This window comes from Tympanuchus pallidicinctus, unplaced genomic scaffold, assembly GCF_026119805.1.
Source record: "Tympanuchus pallidicinctus isolate F22 unplaced genomic scaffold, pur_lepc_1.0 scaffold10, whole genome shotgun sequence".
Classification (NCBI taxonomy): Eukaryota; Metazoa; Chordata; class Aves; order Galliformes; family Phasianidae; genus Tympanuchus; species Tympanuchus pallidicinctus.
The window spans coordinates 10452595-10469135 of record NW_026294619.1 but is presented as its reverse complement, the minus strand read 5'-3'; the positions used below and the strand labels follow the sequence as shown (position 1 = coordinate 10469135).

The 16541-nt window shown below is 39.0% G+C and overlaps 1 protein-coding gene and 1 long non-coding RNA gene across 4 annotated transcripts in view; both read right to left on the bottom strand.

The window, feature by feature from the left end:
* Positions 1-16541, bottom strand: part of EPHA3 (EPH receptor A3) — a 220211-nt gene that overhangs the window by 190192 nt on the left and 13478 nt on the right. For 2 of the 3 annotated variants that reach the window (XM_052704221.1, XM_052704229.1), the window contains exon 2: positions 12722-12786. In XM_052704221.1, the coding sequence (XP_052560181.1) occupies positions 12722-12786 (65 nt within the window). Of the gene's footprint in view, positions 1-12004; positions 12035-12721; positions 12787-16541 lie in introns of those variants that run through there. The other variant, XM_052704239.1, reaches the window with a different exon arrangement.
* On the bottom strand, positions 2221-4406 carry LOC128091219 (uncharacterized). The gene is made up of 2 exons (XR_008211304.1): positions 3542-4406; positions 2221-2890 (listed from the first exon to the last, which is right to left on the bottom strand). It is a non-coding gene; the product is annotated as an uncharacterized LOC128091219 (long non-coding RNA).

Here is a 16541-nt window from a genome sequence, read left to right as displayed (position 1 = left end):
CTCAAATTGTGTAGAATGATATCTATCACTTGCCATTGCCCCTTACACACCGCACCTTAAAACACACACAGAAGTGAAGTTTGCTAAAAGAAGCAGTTTCTATACATGTGAGGAATGAGAAATTCTGATCTTAAGCATCTTTTTTAAATCTGGTGCCCAAACAACTGGGTTTAGAGATGCAGAGCTTTGTTGAAAAGGCTTTTCTGGAGTTGGACATTTACAATGGCTGCCCTCTGTGTAGATACTGAAATGGTTAACAGAGTGCAGTGCAGCTTGAGTAGAAGGGCTCAAAACAAGTCCTTCCCACATGACACAAAGAGTAAAATGTATCAGATTTACATTCCCCTCCACTTCATCAAATGTGGCTGAAATCAGGAACAGCCCTCACAAGTTAAGGTTGGATGAGAAAAAAAGAGTTTGTATCAGGACTGCCATTTTCTGAATAGATCAAGCTAAATGTGACAGGATTAAATTCTAACATGGTAACTGTGTAATTGGTATTTTTTATCATACATTATTTTTTAGACATACACCATATGTGAGCATGCATCTGCATACACATGCATGTGTTCCAGAGATGCACAAATAGCACCACATTCAGCAAACATCCCTCCATTAACGACACTTTAGGAGACCTTCTATGATGAATTCAAGTCAGGTGAAGCTTTGACAGAAAGTTGTCACCAACTCAACTCAAGAATGTTTGTACCTTGGCAGGAATGATAAGGTATCAGACAACATCACTAAAATTCTTCCTCCAGTCCACAGTGTGCTTGAGAAAACCTCTACATTGTCCCCATCCCATGGGGATGCCAAGGGACTGCAGGTCTGGCATTCAACCATATTCCTCAAATAGCTCCCACACCGTGGATAGAACGTGGACATTTGTAACAAGGCAGCAAAGATCAAAGCTTTTGCTGGCAAGAAATATGGAGAGGAAAATTGTTTTTTTTTCCTGTAATGGAAGAATAGGGAAATTTAACAGAAAAAAAAAAAAAACCTGAATGGAATGCTATCACTTGTAGTTTTGTTTCTCCCCATTTTTGTTTTGCTTTTATAATTAAATGGAATAGAAACTGTAAGTAGACTGTCTATTTTCTTGGTTCTTACTGGAGGAGTACTTTTTATGGAAATTTATGGAAAGCAGGAGGAAAATCACATAGGTTTTAATTCAAAATCCCTGCTTTACGAAAGAATGCAAAAAGATTTGACTCTGTATATTTAAATCAGTTTTCTAAACAAGGCACAACTAGATAGAAAAAAAAAACAGCGCCCTTGTTACTAAATGAATTTGATTTCTTTAAGACATATTGCAAGTGGCCATGCCAAAACATGTTTTTATTTGGTCACAGTTCTGCCTTTAACTCAGCTAGTAAACTAGGTTAAACAAACACATCACATTTGACCAGTGTTTGTAAATAACTCTAACATGCACCAGTTAAAATGCATATGGTTTTTAAAAAGACACTTCCAAACATGCCAGAAATAATGAAATACATGTAGCATAGAATACAATGGCAGACATAACACTGCATACTGCTGCATATAAGTCATCGCAAAAGAATCTGAAGGCATAGTTTCAGTTCAGATGCTCCCTTGCTCTTCTATTGAGTCCTGAGTTTTTTTAAAAAGGCATAAATTTTAACAGATTATATGCTGAATAATAGAAATATATTCTTTTTCACTGTCTATATGGAGATCTGCCATTCTACTTGTTGAAACACAACTCCTAGTCAAGTAAAACCACATCGTCTTTGCTCAGTCCTCAAAATTACCACTTCTCAACAAATTGCGGACGTTTCAATTTGCATCTCTAATAATAAGTGCTTTAACAAGTTAGCTCTGAATTCAATGCTGCCCTCCACCTTCTAAATCAAGACATTGCACTAGTGCAGTAATATACAATTGAATTTTCAAGATTTTAGCATGTCACAACTTTCCTAAAATCTTAAGAGCAATAACACTTCCATTTACTTCTTATTCCCAGAATTTTCTCAGTTTGTTTCCATTTTATTAACTGATACTTCAAAAACACAAACTCCTCGGGGACTCACAAGTAGGGTAACCCACAATGCAACTTCTGCTACAGCATGAGAAAGATGATTCACAACTTTCTCTTAAAACAGTATGTAAATGGAAGATTCAGCAGCACTGAGGATCAGTAACTGGTCTGTACCAAGATTTGGGAACAGTTGTTGGCACATACAATTCCACTCTCCGTTGTTTTGTTTTTGTTTGTTTGTTTTAAAGTCAATACCTCCTTTTCCAATTGCATGGGTCAATTCCCAGTCTACAAGACAAAATTATGCAGAAGTCATGCAGCCCTGGCAAACCAGGCATTCAGTTAAGCTTCCACAAGGGCACCATGTTCATTTTGTGCACGGACTGCTTCACCACCCATCTGCCTGTCTTTCATCTGGGCAGTACTGTTCTCCTGATCTTTTTAATGTTCATGCCTCTGGCTGGTTTCATTGTAAGAGGATGTTCTAATCTGAAAACCATTTACTTCTGAATATACACTGCTAAATTGTAGTGCCAGTGGGAGAAGCACAGCTCAGCTTCTCCTCTAAACATTTCTTCAGGCTAAAACACTTCTACATAAATGCTCTACAGTTCAAACATTTATTACCATGTTTCAGAGTAAAATTAAATTACTGTCATGGACATGTTACATTTTATTAATAAAGTGTCACAAAAGTATTAGCAAAAGTTAAACAGGTAACACAAGGATATCAGGGAATATAAACGCTCCAGTTCCAGTAGCAGAGTTTGCTTTGCCAGGTTACACATCCTGTAAGTTTGATGGAATGCACTGCACATTATGGATGAAACTACACAGCCACAAAGAAATTAACTTCTGAAGTCCTGGTTGAGATTTTAGTTTTGCATTCTGCAAGAAGCAGAAAAGAATATTGTTTATTTGAACTTGTAGCAAATATTTACACAGATGTTTGTAAAGGCAAAGCTTTGAAAAGACAACAGGCACAAACATCACTGCAATATTAAGGAAGGAGCCAGAGTCACAGGGATGCTAGGAGTTAACCCAAACTGCCTCCCTTCCGCAGAAGCCAAAGGCTTTTGTGGCATCTTTATTCCCTACTATCACATGAGAATCTCCACATCTTCCAGATGGAAGGCAGCAAGGAATAGCTCCACAAGCAGTTTAAATGTAAGTTCCTTTCCACAGATTTCAGTCTAGATTCTTCACCCGCCCTCACACCTAACACCTCTCTTCACATATGCTATGGCTGTTTAATGTCATTCTACCCAGTTACCACTTTCATTTCAGTTTAGCTTCCATGATTACCTCATCTCTCATTTTTTTCAATCCTTGCTCACCCTCAAGAAACATGTTCGCTTTTTAAAACAAACAATAACCACTTGAATCAAGAAGTTATTGGCCATAAAAAAGCTCCTGCCACTCAACCATAATTAAAATCTCCTTTTTGGGCAGAAAGCATGAGCTTAAAATTCTTGGCTCTTACGGAAAAAGTTAATAAGACTAAAAAAAAAATAAAAATAGAAGGCTTAGAAAACATACATATTCTAGATAAATTTCTCCTTACAAGAGGTTTCGGAAAACAAACTAGTGTAGGCGACATCTGTAGGAGTTGTGGAGACCTAAGGCACAGCATGCTGCCACCCTTTTTTCTTAAGAAATCTTAACTTCTCCAGAACCAACTTCTTGTCAGTTATCTGGGTGGAAAAGGTAAAATACAAGCAATAACTTGAAGAGCTTCTAAACTGACACACCTAATTAGCACCCAGATTAGGTACCTATGCTCCTACTTCATACCATTCTAAGATCTTCCCCACTATCCTCACAGGGGCTTTTCACATCTTCATCTCTTCCAGATGAGAAAGGTACTGTATAGACAAGTATGGCATGATGACTAATATTCAGAGAGTTAGGGGACAGAAGCACAGGAGGTGAGAAAGCAGGACTTGTTTGGTCTTGTAAAGAGAAAAGCTACACAGTGAGGTAATTGCAGACTGCATCATCTCGAATAGGACTAACACAGCAAAGCTCTCCTCAGAAGTAACAGATGGTGTAAGAAGAAAAAAAAGGCTACAAATTGTGTCTGCATTTTTCAAGACAGGTATCAGGCAGGATTATTCCCACACAAAGACAGTGCAGTACTGGAACCACCTGCCTGCAGAGTTTGTGGTATCTTCACTATAGAGGCTTCAATGGAGTTCACTACACAAAACCAAAGCTGATGTTGGCAATGGTTCGGCAGGGCTAGAGAGCCTCCTTGAAACTGTAGCAAGTAACAGTTCACGATTTTTAACAATCAGCACCTCAGAAACTGAAGCAAATTTCAATATGGAAGTTTAGAAAATGATTCCAAACAAAAAGTAAAACCTGAATTATACCACACTACAGCCTGATCTATAATAAGAACCCACATCAGAGTGCAGCAAACTAGTTCACCCTCCCCTCACTGTTTGTTTGGGTTTTTTTTTTTGTCCATACTGATGACATTTAAATAGACCTTAAATAAAGGCTGTTGGTTGAAATCTACCTGTAACACTCTCAGTCAAAGAGAACTGATGAAGCACACAGTGCAAAAGCTGTAACTGTTGCTGTTCCAAACCTTTCTATCAGGAAGTTCTATATGCCATTGTTCACATGTAATTTAGAAAATAAGCCTCAGGGCTACAACTGCCGTAAGCAGCTACAGTCCTGCAGATTTAGAGACTTCACTTCAGGCTTTTAGTTTAAGTTGCTTCTGAAACAAGAATGCAGATGGAGCAGTTTCTGTTTTTCCTCTGCAGCCTAGAAAGCAGGCACCAGCCCCCTGAGGAAGGGCAATGCCGACCGCCGGCCATCGCCCAGCACCGCGACACACAAAGCACACAGCAGCCCACGCAGGCACGTGCCAGCAGACAACTCGCACGTCTTAATTATGCCGCTGGGCCTCTGCAGCTGAAAACGCAGTTCTGGTGTGAGAGACATCAAGGTAGGAAGGGAAAACTAATGCTCAGACAAAAGGACCGCGAGTCACCGTGCAGAACTCACACGTTTCGTTACCATATTACGCCTAAGATCGTGTCTAGGCACAGTGCAAAAAGCCCTTAACCCCGGTGTTCACACAGCTCAACCACAGATGAAAAGCGGAACGCAAGGATGTGACACGTGTTCCATCACAACCAGCTTCTGCTCCAAAGCCTCTCGACTACCGCAAGCGCTGCCACACAGCCCGCTCATCCTAACCTGAGTGAATACGAAGGGGGGCAGCGCCACAGCCACAGGACAGACCCACACGGGCGGGGCAGAAGGCGCAGGCTGCAGTCGGCACGATCCTTCCCTCTCGGGGCCGGGGCCGCGCCGCACCAGACAGCGCCGCCTGCCGAGCCGAGGGGCGCCTGGGGGTGCTAACGGCGCCACCCGCACAGCTCCGCCCGGCGGGCTCGAAATGGGAGCGCGCCCGCCGCCTCCCGCCTCAGGTGGTCGCGCTGTGACGGCTAAGGCTGCTCCTTGGAGAACCGGTCTGGAAAAGTGAAAGCACGGTCTTAAAAATCAACTCCGTTGATAAACAACGCAGCGTTCCACGGTAATCACTGCGCTTTGTTTTATGCAAATACATCCAAACACAACAAAGTTATGGAGCAAGCATTTCTTTACGAAGGGAAAAGTAGCTAACGGTGATCGGGGCCATCAGGGAGCTGCTCACAAGCGGTTCGTTTGTGCTGACGGGGCTGACAGAAATAACACTGCCCACGAGGGCAGTAACGCTGGTTCTGAGCTTGGAATGCTAACAAGGGGAAGCTGGAGGATCTGCAGCTCCCAGTCCAAATGAGATCTTTATTTAAGTTTTGGAACAGACGTTAAAACTTGCCCTTTTCCTTTCTTCTTTCTTTCTTTTCAATTTGACACCACAGAAAACTGATGCTGAAACTTCAGCAACCATCAGTAGGATGACTGATGAGGCAAGTATGTGGGGTTTTCTCCTCAGTAATTATCACTTATAAAAATGGAACGTCGCACTTACTGTGCATTTAGCTTTTTGGGGTTGTTTCTATTTAAAAAAGAAAAATGCCATCCTAATTTGAAGGGAGATGGTTAAAAAAAAAATAACAAAACCCAATTTCAAAAGACAGCACACGAAAAAGCTTCCCTCTCCCTTTATATCACATCATGAAACCTATGTTAGTAGGCTGCTAGTGAAAAGCAGCACACATTTAACTTAATATCAAGTTAACAGCTATTTTAAGTGTGCTGAAACACAGAATTTTTATGATCATGCTGGATTTTTCAAGTAACTGGACGATGCAGTTATCAAATGAACACATCCATAGGATATTCTGCGCGCTAAATTTTAAAGCAGCATTTCTCTTGTTAACAAGGACTAACAACTGACCACACAGAAGTCATAATTTTGAGCTAACACTGGGATCTTGAGCTTTTTCAAAATATTTCCCTCATTTTTTCACCCAGTTCCACCTAAATTTTTTGCATTTAAGCTCCTCTTTTAAATGCATTCTTAGTGAAACCAGCTGGAGATAGAGCACAAAAAGTCAAAGCAAGCTAAAATACAACCAAAGTACGTACTGATGAACATTTGTGAAAGTTCTGATGCCTATAGAAACAGTACACATTATATTCAGAAAGCAGAACTAATAAATTTGTCACCAGTTTAACAACATTCATAGAATAAAATAATCATCTTGCACGTCTTTTTAAATCATTAATATTAACTGCTGTCAGAAAGGGGGAAAAAAAAGATACCACAGCACCAGTACTCCCTCTCTTATGTCCAGATTTAGTGTAAAGGAAGCATCTACAGACTGAGGTAGGCTCCAAGTCTGAACCAAAATCCATTAATTCTAAGCAGGAAGATTCCTAAATGCCTCTCTGCAAAGCAAAATCATTTATATTGTATTTATGAAAAATATACACTTAAGCTGTTTTATTCTACTAGAAAAAAAAAGTGTCTACAGAGAAGAACCAACATGTTTGACTACAGGAAATGGGAGGCGAAAGGAAGAGTTTATGGAAACTACAGTACAATTTCTTTATACACATTATTTGGAAGAAAGGAGAATAAAATGAAAGGAATACACTTCCCAAGTACACTAAAAGCAGATATTTCAGTTAAAGAAAATCAGTGAATATTAACTGAAAGCATTTATTTTTTCAATCAGCTTTTCAGAGCAAAATGAAACAAAGTCTACAATTCACAAGAACAGAATCCCCTGTGGTTAGTTTGACTTCCAATCATCAAAATAGCCTGCTTAAATTTCAGACCTGATACACAAGTCCTGAAAGGCAGAGTGACAGTAGGAAATACATAAAGCTGTAAGGAGACCAGACCACAGGCAAAACATGTATAAACCCTGTTTGTGACGGAATGTTAACAGAAGTACTAAGGAAATACCACTACTAATGAGTAGGGAAAATGTAATAGAATAACATGCCTGCTTCCATTTTGAAAAACAAGCACTTGAATAAGAAGCATATAGAATAAGAGTTTTTTTTTTTTGTTTTTTTTTTTAATTTCAATTCTTCTGAATCACACCAATTGTTTGATATCGTTTCACTCTGACACACATTTTCACAACCTTCTGGTAAGTTTGGTAACATCCTCCACTTAAAATACAGTATAATTTAATAGCTGACAAGTTTTACATCCCAGACACAAAAAAAATACATACAAAGATGCCAATCAGCATTAAAAGAAAATTAAATTTAGATCACACTCATAGATTTCTGTATTTGTTGGCTAGTTTCAAGTTCAACTGAAGGCTGAGCTGTCCTTCAGATCTGCAGCCATGTGAAAATGAGGGACTTTGTGAGGTCAGAGAAACTTTCTGCATGTCCAAGCTCAGGGGAAGGCTGCAGCATTATATGAGGAAACCAAATGGCATTAAGGACCCACTGCAAGAAGAGCTTCAATTGCAGGGACACAATTAACCACAAGACTTAAAGCTGCAGGAAAATGAGCCACATTATTTCCAGTACTCATGGAAATACTTATTAATCTTGAAAATCTCTGTCATATAAACAGAAACTTTCTGTTCCCAACAGCCAAAATAACTGACTACTGAATACAGTTTATTTGAGCGTACCTTAATCACACTCAAAACGTCATTACACCCACATTCTTCTCTACTTTCATCTAGTCACAAGCAGTACCCAAGTGCCTTATTTATTCTGACTTTTCTTCCGTCACTGAATCCATGATATCCCACCAAAAAAAAAAAAAAAAAAAAAAGCCAGAAGATTTTACAGTGCCACATGTTAGCAGATTATTGCAACCAGAACAAATGCAGCCTGGGAGACTCACTTTTGTGGGCAGGCGAAGTCTAATGCGACAAACTACTTGCAGGCTTTTGAAATATAAGAAAGGAGACGTTTTCCTCATTTGTACTCAAGATTTTCAATTCTAACCCAATTTTGGTTCATGGAAAAAGCTCTCAATCAATCTCCATAACATATGTTCTGGCCTTCCTCACACAACACAAACTATTATTATAGAAACAGGGAACATTATCTGCTTCTCCACTAATACTTAATGAAGTTTCCATCATTGAGAGCAACAACTTGTTCTGTCCAAATGATTATGAGAGCAAGAACTAAGAAGAAGTGAATATTCACAACAGATTTTGAAAGCACTTCAGTGTACAGTCAGCAGCTCAAGTATGCATCCCAGAGTTTATGATAATGAACATGCCTAGCTCTCAGGTCAGATGAGTCTAAACACAAAAAACTTAGGGACTTAGAGATATGGCATTTGATCATTGGAGAAGTTTCTATTTCCCAACCCCTAATTTTTGATTTTGCTTACAACTTACTGGTTGTGTACAGGACAGAGTTGGGGGGAAGAGGGTGTTTTTAACAATTACCTATGTTATAATAATAAATATCAGAACACTTTTTCCTCTAGCTGTAAGCAAAAAAAAAGGAACAATTTCTTCTTTTACTTTTCAACCAACTACCCAAAAGAGGACCAAAGAACTATCAAGTCTATCAGTATGTGCAATAAACATGTAAAGAACATGTCAGAATTTGGGTGACTGTAGAACAATGCACTGTTCTTATGACACAATTTTCCAAACCTCCCAAAGAACACAGAACTAATTTAGTTTGGCGTTTCAATTTAGAAATGTTTCAAATTAGAAACATCTTTCTTACCAAAATAAGAAAATACACTGAAACCAATACAAATACCCACATGAATATGCAGAGCAGGATTTAGACTCCACTCTTTTTGTCCTGTATGAATTATCCATCACATTTCTATTGTACATTATTAAAGTGACTTGCTTTTTCATCCTCCCAACCCCCACATCTGTGCTGCTGTAATTTACGTGAATTGCAGTTAATGATCACTCTCTTTATGCTTAATCAGCATATCAATAATATACTCTGCACAGACTAAGTAGCTCTTCTTTCTTCCCCCTTTAATGAAACCTATAGAAATGGAGCTGGTATTTGACTGATTGGCATTACAAAAAGGTTGCCTAGGCAGGTGCTGAAGATGGTAGCAGGGGATACAGGCCTTCTGGCTGCTGCCAATCACACTTGAGCATCAGCAAAGCCAACTATTATATTTTTAATTCAGTTGCCTTGCTATCTAGAGGGGATGGTGCTTTGTACTTAAGAGATTTTAATAAGCTTGACCAGATCAGCGTTTGTGACGCCAAGGCTGTGGCTGCATGGGATGATTCAAGGAGAGATCACATTCTTACAGGGTGATATTACTAACCATAGTCTAAAACTCTGCCGCCAGAGGGTTCTTATGTGGGACACAAAAATCGTTGAATACAAATGAGCTATGAATCTTAACATGAATATTCAGGAATTTCTGGAAAGCTATTATTATATATGCCCAAATCAAATCAGACTTAAAAGAAGAAAGAATAGCCATTGAATGCTGAAAGTGACAACCAACCAGTTTGGATCACTTTGCTAGAAATCAATATCATGTATAGATCAGATAAAAACGACTAGCCTTCTAACAGGCATATTAAACACTTCAGATAAATTATTTTTACAAAATTTCTGTAAGTCACACTCCTCCATACATTGACATGTGCTGCTGCACACTGAAGAAGAATTGGCACAGCACCAGTATACTCATTTGTGAATCACAGCCTCAAGTGTAGCTCTATTAACTTTACCCTGTAAATCACCACTATGCTATTAGCAATCTTTCAGCGTGATGTGACATCTTTATTATAATGTTTTTCCACTAAAGTTTAAGTTCATATTTTAGTTAGCTCAGAGACAGATGCAGTCATATTTACCAGGTTTAATTAATTGACTATAAATAATGGGCTGTAAAAAGAAAAGATCCCTCTTTCATACGTTCAAGTTGTCACCATTTTACAGAAATATTCGAATAGGGTATTCAGTAGGATACATAACAGTATTTTCATGCTTTACATTGATGTTTCAATAGGTGATCTTACAATTTCACAACACTTTGAAGGGCACACTTCGAAGAGCCTTAGTTCTTCTACAAAAACACTCACAGTACACGATCTACATTAATTTACTATGTGATTTTTAACGAGGAATTTCACTACCTTGTAAGGACATCAGTAAAATTCCATTATTTAGTTTGGCTTCAGTGTATATGGATATTACAGTAAGTAAGAACAGCATGCACAGTCAAGAACAAGTTTTGCTAGAATTACCTGACACAAACTTGCAGAGGCTAGTAAAATTGTTTTGAGAGATCAGGAGGCTCTTTCTGATGGGGTAATGTAGCACAGCTGTTTCTCTTACAGCCCTCAAGATACCTCAATTCCCTACCAACTGCTTTAGGCACTCAAGGCAAGAGAGGCACAGCTGCAGGGAGCAGAGCAGTAGATCTGCACAGCTGCAAGACAAACAGAGCAGAGTAAAGCAGAGAAGTGCAGGGCAGCTGAGTGAGAAACAAACAAAAAAAAACCTCAGAGAAAAAAAAAAAGTTAAGACAAGAAAGGTTGATAAACTGTGGAGCTTGAAAATTGTTGGAGAGTTCCCTCTTAGACATCCTGTTTATAAATGTTTCTCGTTGGGAAAAGTCAGCAGGAACAGGCACTAGAAAGAAACTTGAACCCTCTTCCCCATGAGAATGGAACAATTTGTTCAGAGACACAGCAAGAGATGTGTAAACTCCGACAGTAAACCAAGACTTCATTCTTAGGTACTGCTAAGATACAGTATACAGTATACAGTACAGGTACATACTTAGGTACCTGTATAATAGTTAATAACCAAGAAGGCACTGCTTCAGTTTTAAAAACTGAATCCCACGCTCATCATGACTAGAAACAGTGTTTCCCAAAGACTTACAAGCAGCAGTACACCCTGGCAGAGGTTAATTTGTAGAGCAGGAGACAAAGGCAGAAAGACACGCAAAAGCTTCTAGGAGTCATCATTTAAAGATGGAGGACTGAAATAAGACCAGCAGAAGAGGAAGGAACCAAAGCACCACCATGTGTGGCGCTGTTCAAGTTACGGAGCAGAAAGAGAAGGAGCTGCAGGTCTTGGAACACATTCTTTCAGAGAAGGCTTGAAAGCACAGCCTTTTCTAAGGGCAAGGGAAGATTCAGGTATTAAGGCTTCAGTGTACCAGGTAGGCTTTTTTGGTCAGGAGACAAAATGCAGCAACTTGGGAATCTCCTTCAATATCTGCACTATGCAGTGTAGAAAGAAAGAATACACACCAGAACACATATACGTTTCACAGCAACACAGCAAGTTGAGGAGCGACCAAATAACAGTGCCACCAGACAGCTAGGCAATGACATTAAGCTGGCAAAAAACGGTGGCAAATGCTGTCTTAAAATAATAGCATTAGCAAACATTAAAGCACAGATTATTTAAGACTGCACTAATCCAGACAGAACGCATGGTTTCATTGAATCTGGATACAAAGTAAACATACAATCAACAAATTTACAATTAGCAGAGTGGCATGGATAGACGAGTATTTTACAAGTCATATAACTAGAAAGATTATCACAGTGGAGAGAAGAAATAATCAAAAATAAATGAAATGCTCACCTGTTTCCTGGGCTTACAGTAAAATATTCCAAAGGGAGCAATCTCCAAAAAGAGATTCTTCCCCCTGGCAGTCAGCTCTTAAATGGGTCTAAGAGAGGTGCAGCCAGGCTCCACCCTTTCTGGTCACACAGCTGAATTGCCTTCAACTGTGCTCCCAGGGCTGACTCCGTGCTTGCCTCAGGTGGTCAATCAGTGGTTCAGGCCGTGACTCAACAGTTCCCATACAGTAAACAAAAAGAAACTCTCAAGAATATGATTTCTTTGATAACATTATAACTAATAAATAACAATACCTGAAAAATTCAGCACAGACTTTACCAAATGAGTTCTTATATCACACAGTTTTTATTCACCCTTCCCCCATGATGTGACAAAATCATCAAAGCACTATTATAAAACAGTTCTGTGGTATCTCTTAGAAATATGCATTGCAATAGAAGAAGGAGTGGTGCTTAAAGACAGGTTTGTTCTTTCTGTTGTTCAGTGAACATTTTCTTTAAGAAACTCTTCATGGGGATTATACACAGTGTGTGATATATATTCTAGAGAAAAGGCTCCATAACTTTATAAACAATACATTTCAAGTTTAGAGCAGGCTATTTTTGAAGCTCCAAAGAACTACAGCTATTGCACAGTGTCCTCTGAAGAGGAAACAATGGTTAAATAGCACATTGGTCCGCAGAAGCACTTTTCCATTTCACAGTCTAGTGAACTCACCCCATGTGATGGGTAGGAGATCCAGCCCAGCTCCCCTTGAATTGTTTTTGAATCCAGCAGATTAACTACAAAAAGACAAAATGAAGAAGAATGAGTTTCATTTGCCTCTGTCCAGTTAACCTCAGTTACTTTTACTAAAAGATGTGTTTATTTGAGGATCTTGTGAAGCAGTTGATTTGTTCAGGTGGCCTGGCAGATAGCTACAAAGAAGAAAAAGACAGACAAATGAAAAGGATTGCCTTGTTTATCTTAAAACATGGTATGAACAGCAGACACAGGAACTTTTCAAAACAAAAAAGTGACGAAAATAAACAACGGATCTTTGTCCAAATTAATTACAGCAGGGGGTGGGAACAGAGCGGCTCCATCAGCTGCACAAACTACAGGGTTTCCCCCTTGGATGGATAAAATTTGGGTCAATGCATCTCAGTATGTATGTAAGATCTGAATATTTTAATCATTATTTGATTAAAGGCCTGTATTTGGCATAAATAATATTCTCAGAAAAAAGAATAAATAATGAATGCAGATTAAAGTCTTTCCCTTAAGCTCTTTCTTCCTTCTTATCTAATTTGTTCTCAAATTGTCTTGTAGTAGTGAACTGTTTTCTGAATGTCAAGTTAAACACCTTAAATGCAAAAATAATTATTTACAATGTTTCAAGTTCAGACAAAGCAACCTACGGAGTGCCATCAATTAATCACCATTATCTTTTTTGTTATTATTGTTTGATTTTATTAGATTTTATTTGCAAGCAATCCAAAATAGACTTTTTCCAGCCCATCTAATTACAATGTTTTAAAATCTGTTTTAAAATATGACAAGTAAAACAAACAAACAAAATATGGTGAAGGATATTCTTTGCTGTTTACTTACATTTTCACAAGCACAAAGATAAATTCCATTACAGTTTCCTAGCTAACCATTTATTCATTCACATGAAGCAGAACAGGTGCAAAGAAACATAAAGAATCTCTACAAAAATACAAGCCAATGAAGTATTTGTATAAAACACAACATTTTTCATGATTGCACTAATTAGTGCACCTTCAATATTTATTATCTGCAATTTGGACCCATTTTTTCTTTGCTGATTTGGCTTCTTTTTCTTTCAAAATGGAAATTACAGGCAACAAGGAAAGAAATCCCACCATACTCAAGGGAATTTTAACATCTGAGCATGATAGCTCTGCTAGAGGTGGCCACTCTGACAGCCTAAGCAGCTTCAGCTCCTACTGACAACAACGACCCTTCTCCTGACAACCTTGAAGGGTTGACACTGTTCCCAGAACCAGATGGTCTGGGTATATTGGTGCTAAAAGAAAATAGGACTAGGACTAGGACTAGGTGCAAAAAGAATAGGACTGAAAAGAAAAATGAGGGCAATTAACTATGAATCTGCTAAGTTGACCAATTTGTATCCTACGTGTATTATTTTGGCATTTTTCTTCTACTGGTTGTTTAATTTTGGTTATCACTTAAAAAAATAAAAAGCTTTTTTTTTTTTCCCTGTTATTGAGATGTACAACAAAATACACAGTAGGAAAATCCAGCAGACATACAGTACTAGAAATCAGACCATGTCATCAACAATCATAAATACATGCATTTGTCTGTGTATGTGAAGGTACCATATGTATATTTTCAGTGCTACACTACCACAAATGAGCTGCTGTTCCACCCAAGTGAGGGAAAAATATTTTCCCTGCAGTAATACACCACTTTAAAAGAAAACAATGGTATTTTGATTTTCTACCTATATCAGTAAGCAAAACATCTTTACTAAGCTTACAGAAATAGCATAACCCAACATCATATATTTCTTTAGCTCTTATTTTTATCAATCATTAAATTCTTAATCATCTACACAAAGAAAGAAATCAGTCAGTCTCATGTTGAGCGTGCAGGGCCCAAGGCAGACGTCTCTGAAGCAGGGTTTGCATCTCTAAAAAGGAAACACTAATAAGAATTCAAAAGGAAAAAGTGCAGTTCTTGCTTTTGTGACTACAAAATCCCACATATTGTGGATCTCCTGGGACAAGATGCTGTGCATCCGAAATACATGGTGATGAAGGAAGTATGACTTCTGAGGTAAATTACTTGGCAGGAAGTTGCTCACTCAAATCGCTCAGGAGTAAACTTAAGCAATATATTCATTCGTTAAGAATGAGCTCCTTGAAAACATGATTGCAGCCACTCTGGAATTTACAAATTCAGTCCAAATTCATCAATCTCATCTGGAAAACTACACAGGGAATTGTGCCACACCCTGGTGGTGGTTTTCCTCTCCAGACTTACCAACCAGCCTAGCAGAGAGAGCATGCCCTCAAGGTGCAGATCAGCACTCAGCATCACTGCCCACATCTCTCTGTGCCCCTGCAATGTCAGCTCCCTGCTGCTCTCTGAGAAGGTTCAGCAGATTGCCAAGTACTCCTGCATGAAGTACCCGCAGGCAGCAGAATAAGGACATGGGTGCCATTCAGTATTCAGTGTGCCCACAAAAGGACCGTGTTGGTCTAATGCCAATAGGTAGCTAAACTCCAGCATGGGCCCCACTACAGCTGGATGCCCCAGCTACAGGTTCAGAGAGCAGATATCTGTCACCACACTCTACCATCCCTCTAACAGGTGAAGCTTATAAAGCAAGCGAAATAGACCTATGACAAACACCCATGCCAGCACACTTTCAGTTAAGAAAGTTTGTAAACCAGAAAACAAAGTTCAAGCTTTTTCTCATCACAATTAAGGGCAAGAATTTTAACTAGTTCTGTTTTATAGCAAAGTAAATGAATCAGTAAGAGATCTCCCTCAGTCCTCCATTCTGATGTTGTACCTGGGATCTGAGCTTTGAGAGCAAGAACAATTTTTCAGAGTATCTCCTTCATTCCACTTTCCTCAACTTGTTCCAATTGGCACCTCTATGCCAACTATATGTACATGTTCATGGAGTCATAGAATGGCCGGGGTTGAAAAGGACCACAAAGATCATCTAGTTTCAATCCCCCTGCTGTGTGCAGGGTCACCAACCACCAGACCAGGCTGCCCAGAGCCACATCCAGCCTGCCCTTGAATGCCTCCAGGGATGAGGCATCCACAACCTCCTTGGGCAACCTGTTCCAGTGTGTCACCAACCTCTGTGTGAAAAACTTCCTCCTTATCTAACTTCCTCCTAGTATCTAACCTAAACCTCCCTGTCTCAGTTTTAAAACCATTCCCCCTTGTCTTATCACTATCCACCCTCGTAAACAGTTGTTCTCCCTCTGTTTTTATGCTCCTTTCAAATACTGGAAGGCCACAATGAGATCTCCCCAGAGCCTTCTCTTCTCCAATATATCTTCATATATACTTCACTACATTGTAGAAATATTTGAGACAGAGGCTTTCACACTGACCACAACAGGCCTGTGATTCAGATGTGAGTCAAAGAATCCAAGTAGATACCTAAAAAGAGTGGCATGAATATTCCCTATAGTGACAAAAATCAAAGCAGAGCTATGCTCCAGACACACTAATTTTGTAAATAAATACTTCTGTGCTGAACATACTTATCTGCTTTCATACTGGAGTCTTCAGTTTCCTCAACCATTTTTATTTGTATGAGAAGGAAAAAAGCTAGCCATGCCAAGTAATTATTTAGTATGTAGCAGAATAAAACAATGTTGTGCACAAACACCTATCTAGCCACATGGTCTTCAGTGATTAAAACGACTGCTATTTCCTGTTCTTTGGGGGATTTATTTATTTGTTCACTTCATGACATGTCAAGTAATAAAAGAAAAGAAAAAGACTCAGAGAGAGAAGACATCATTATATTGACCCT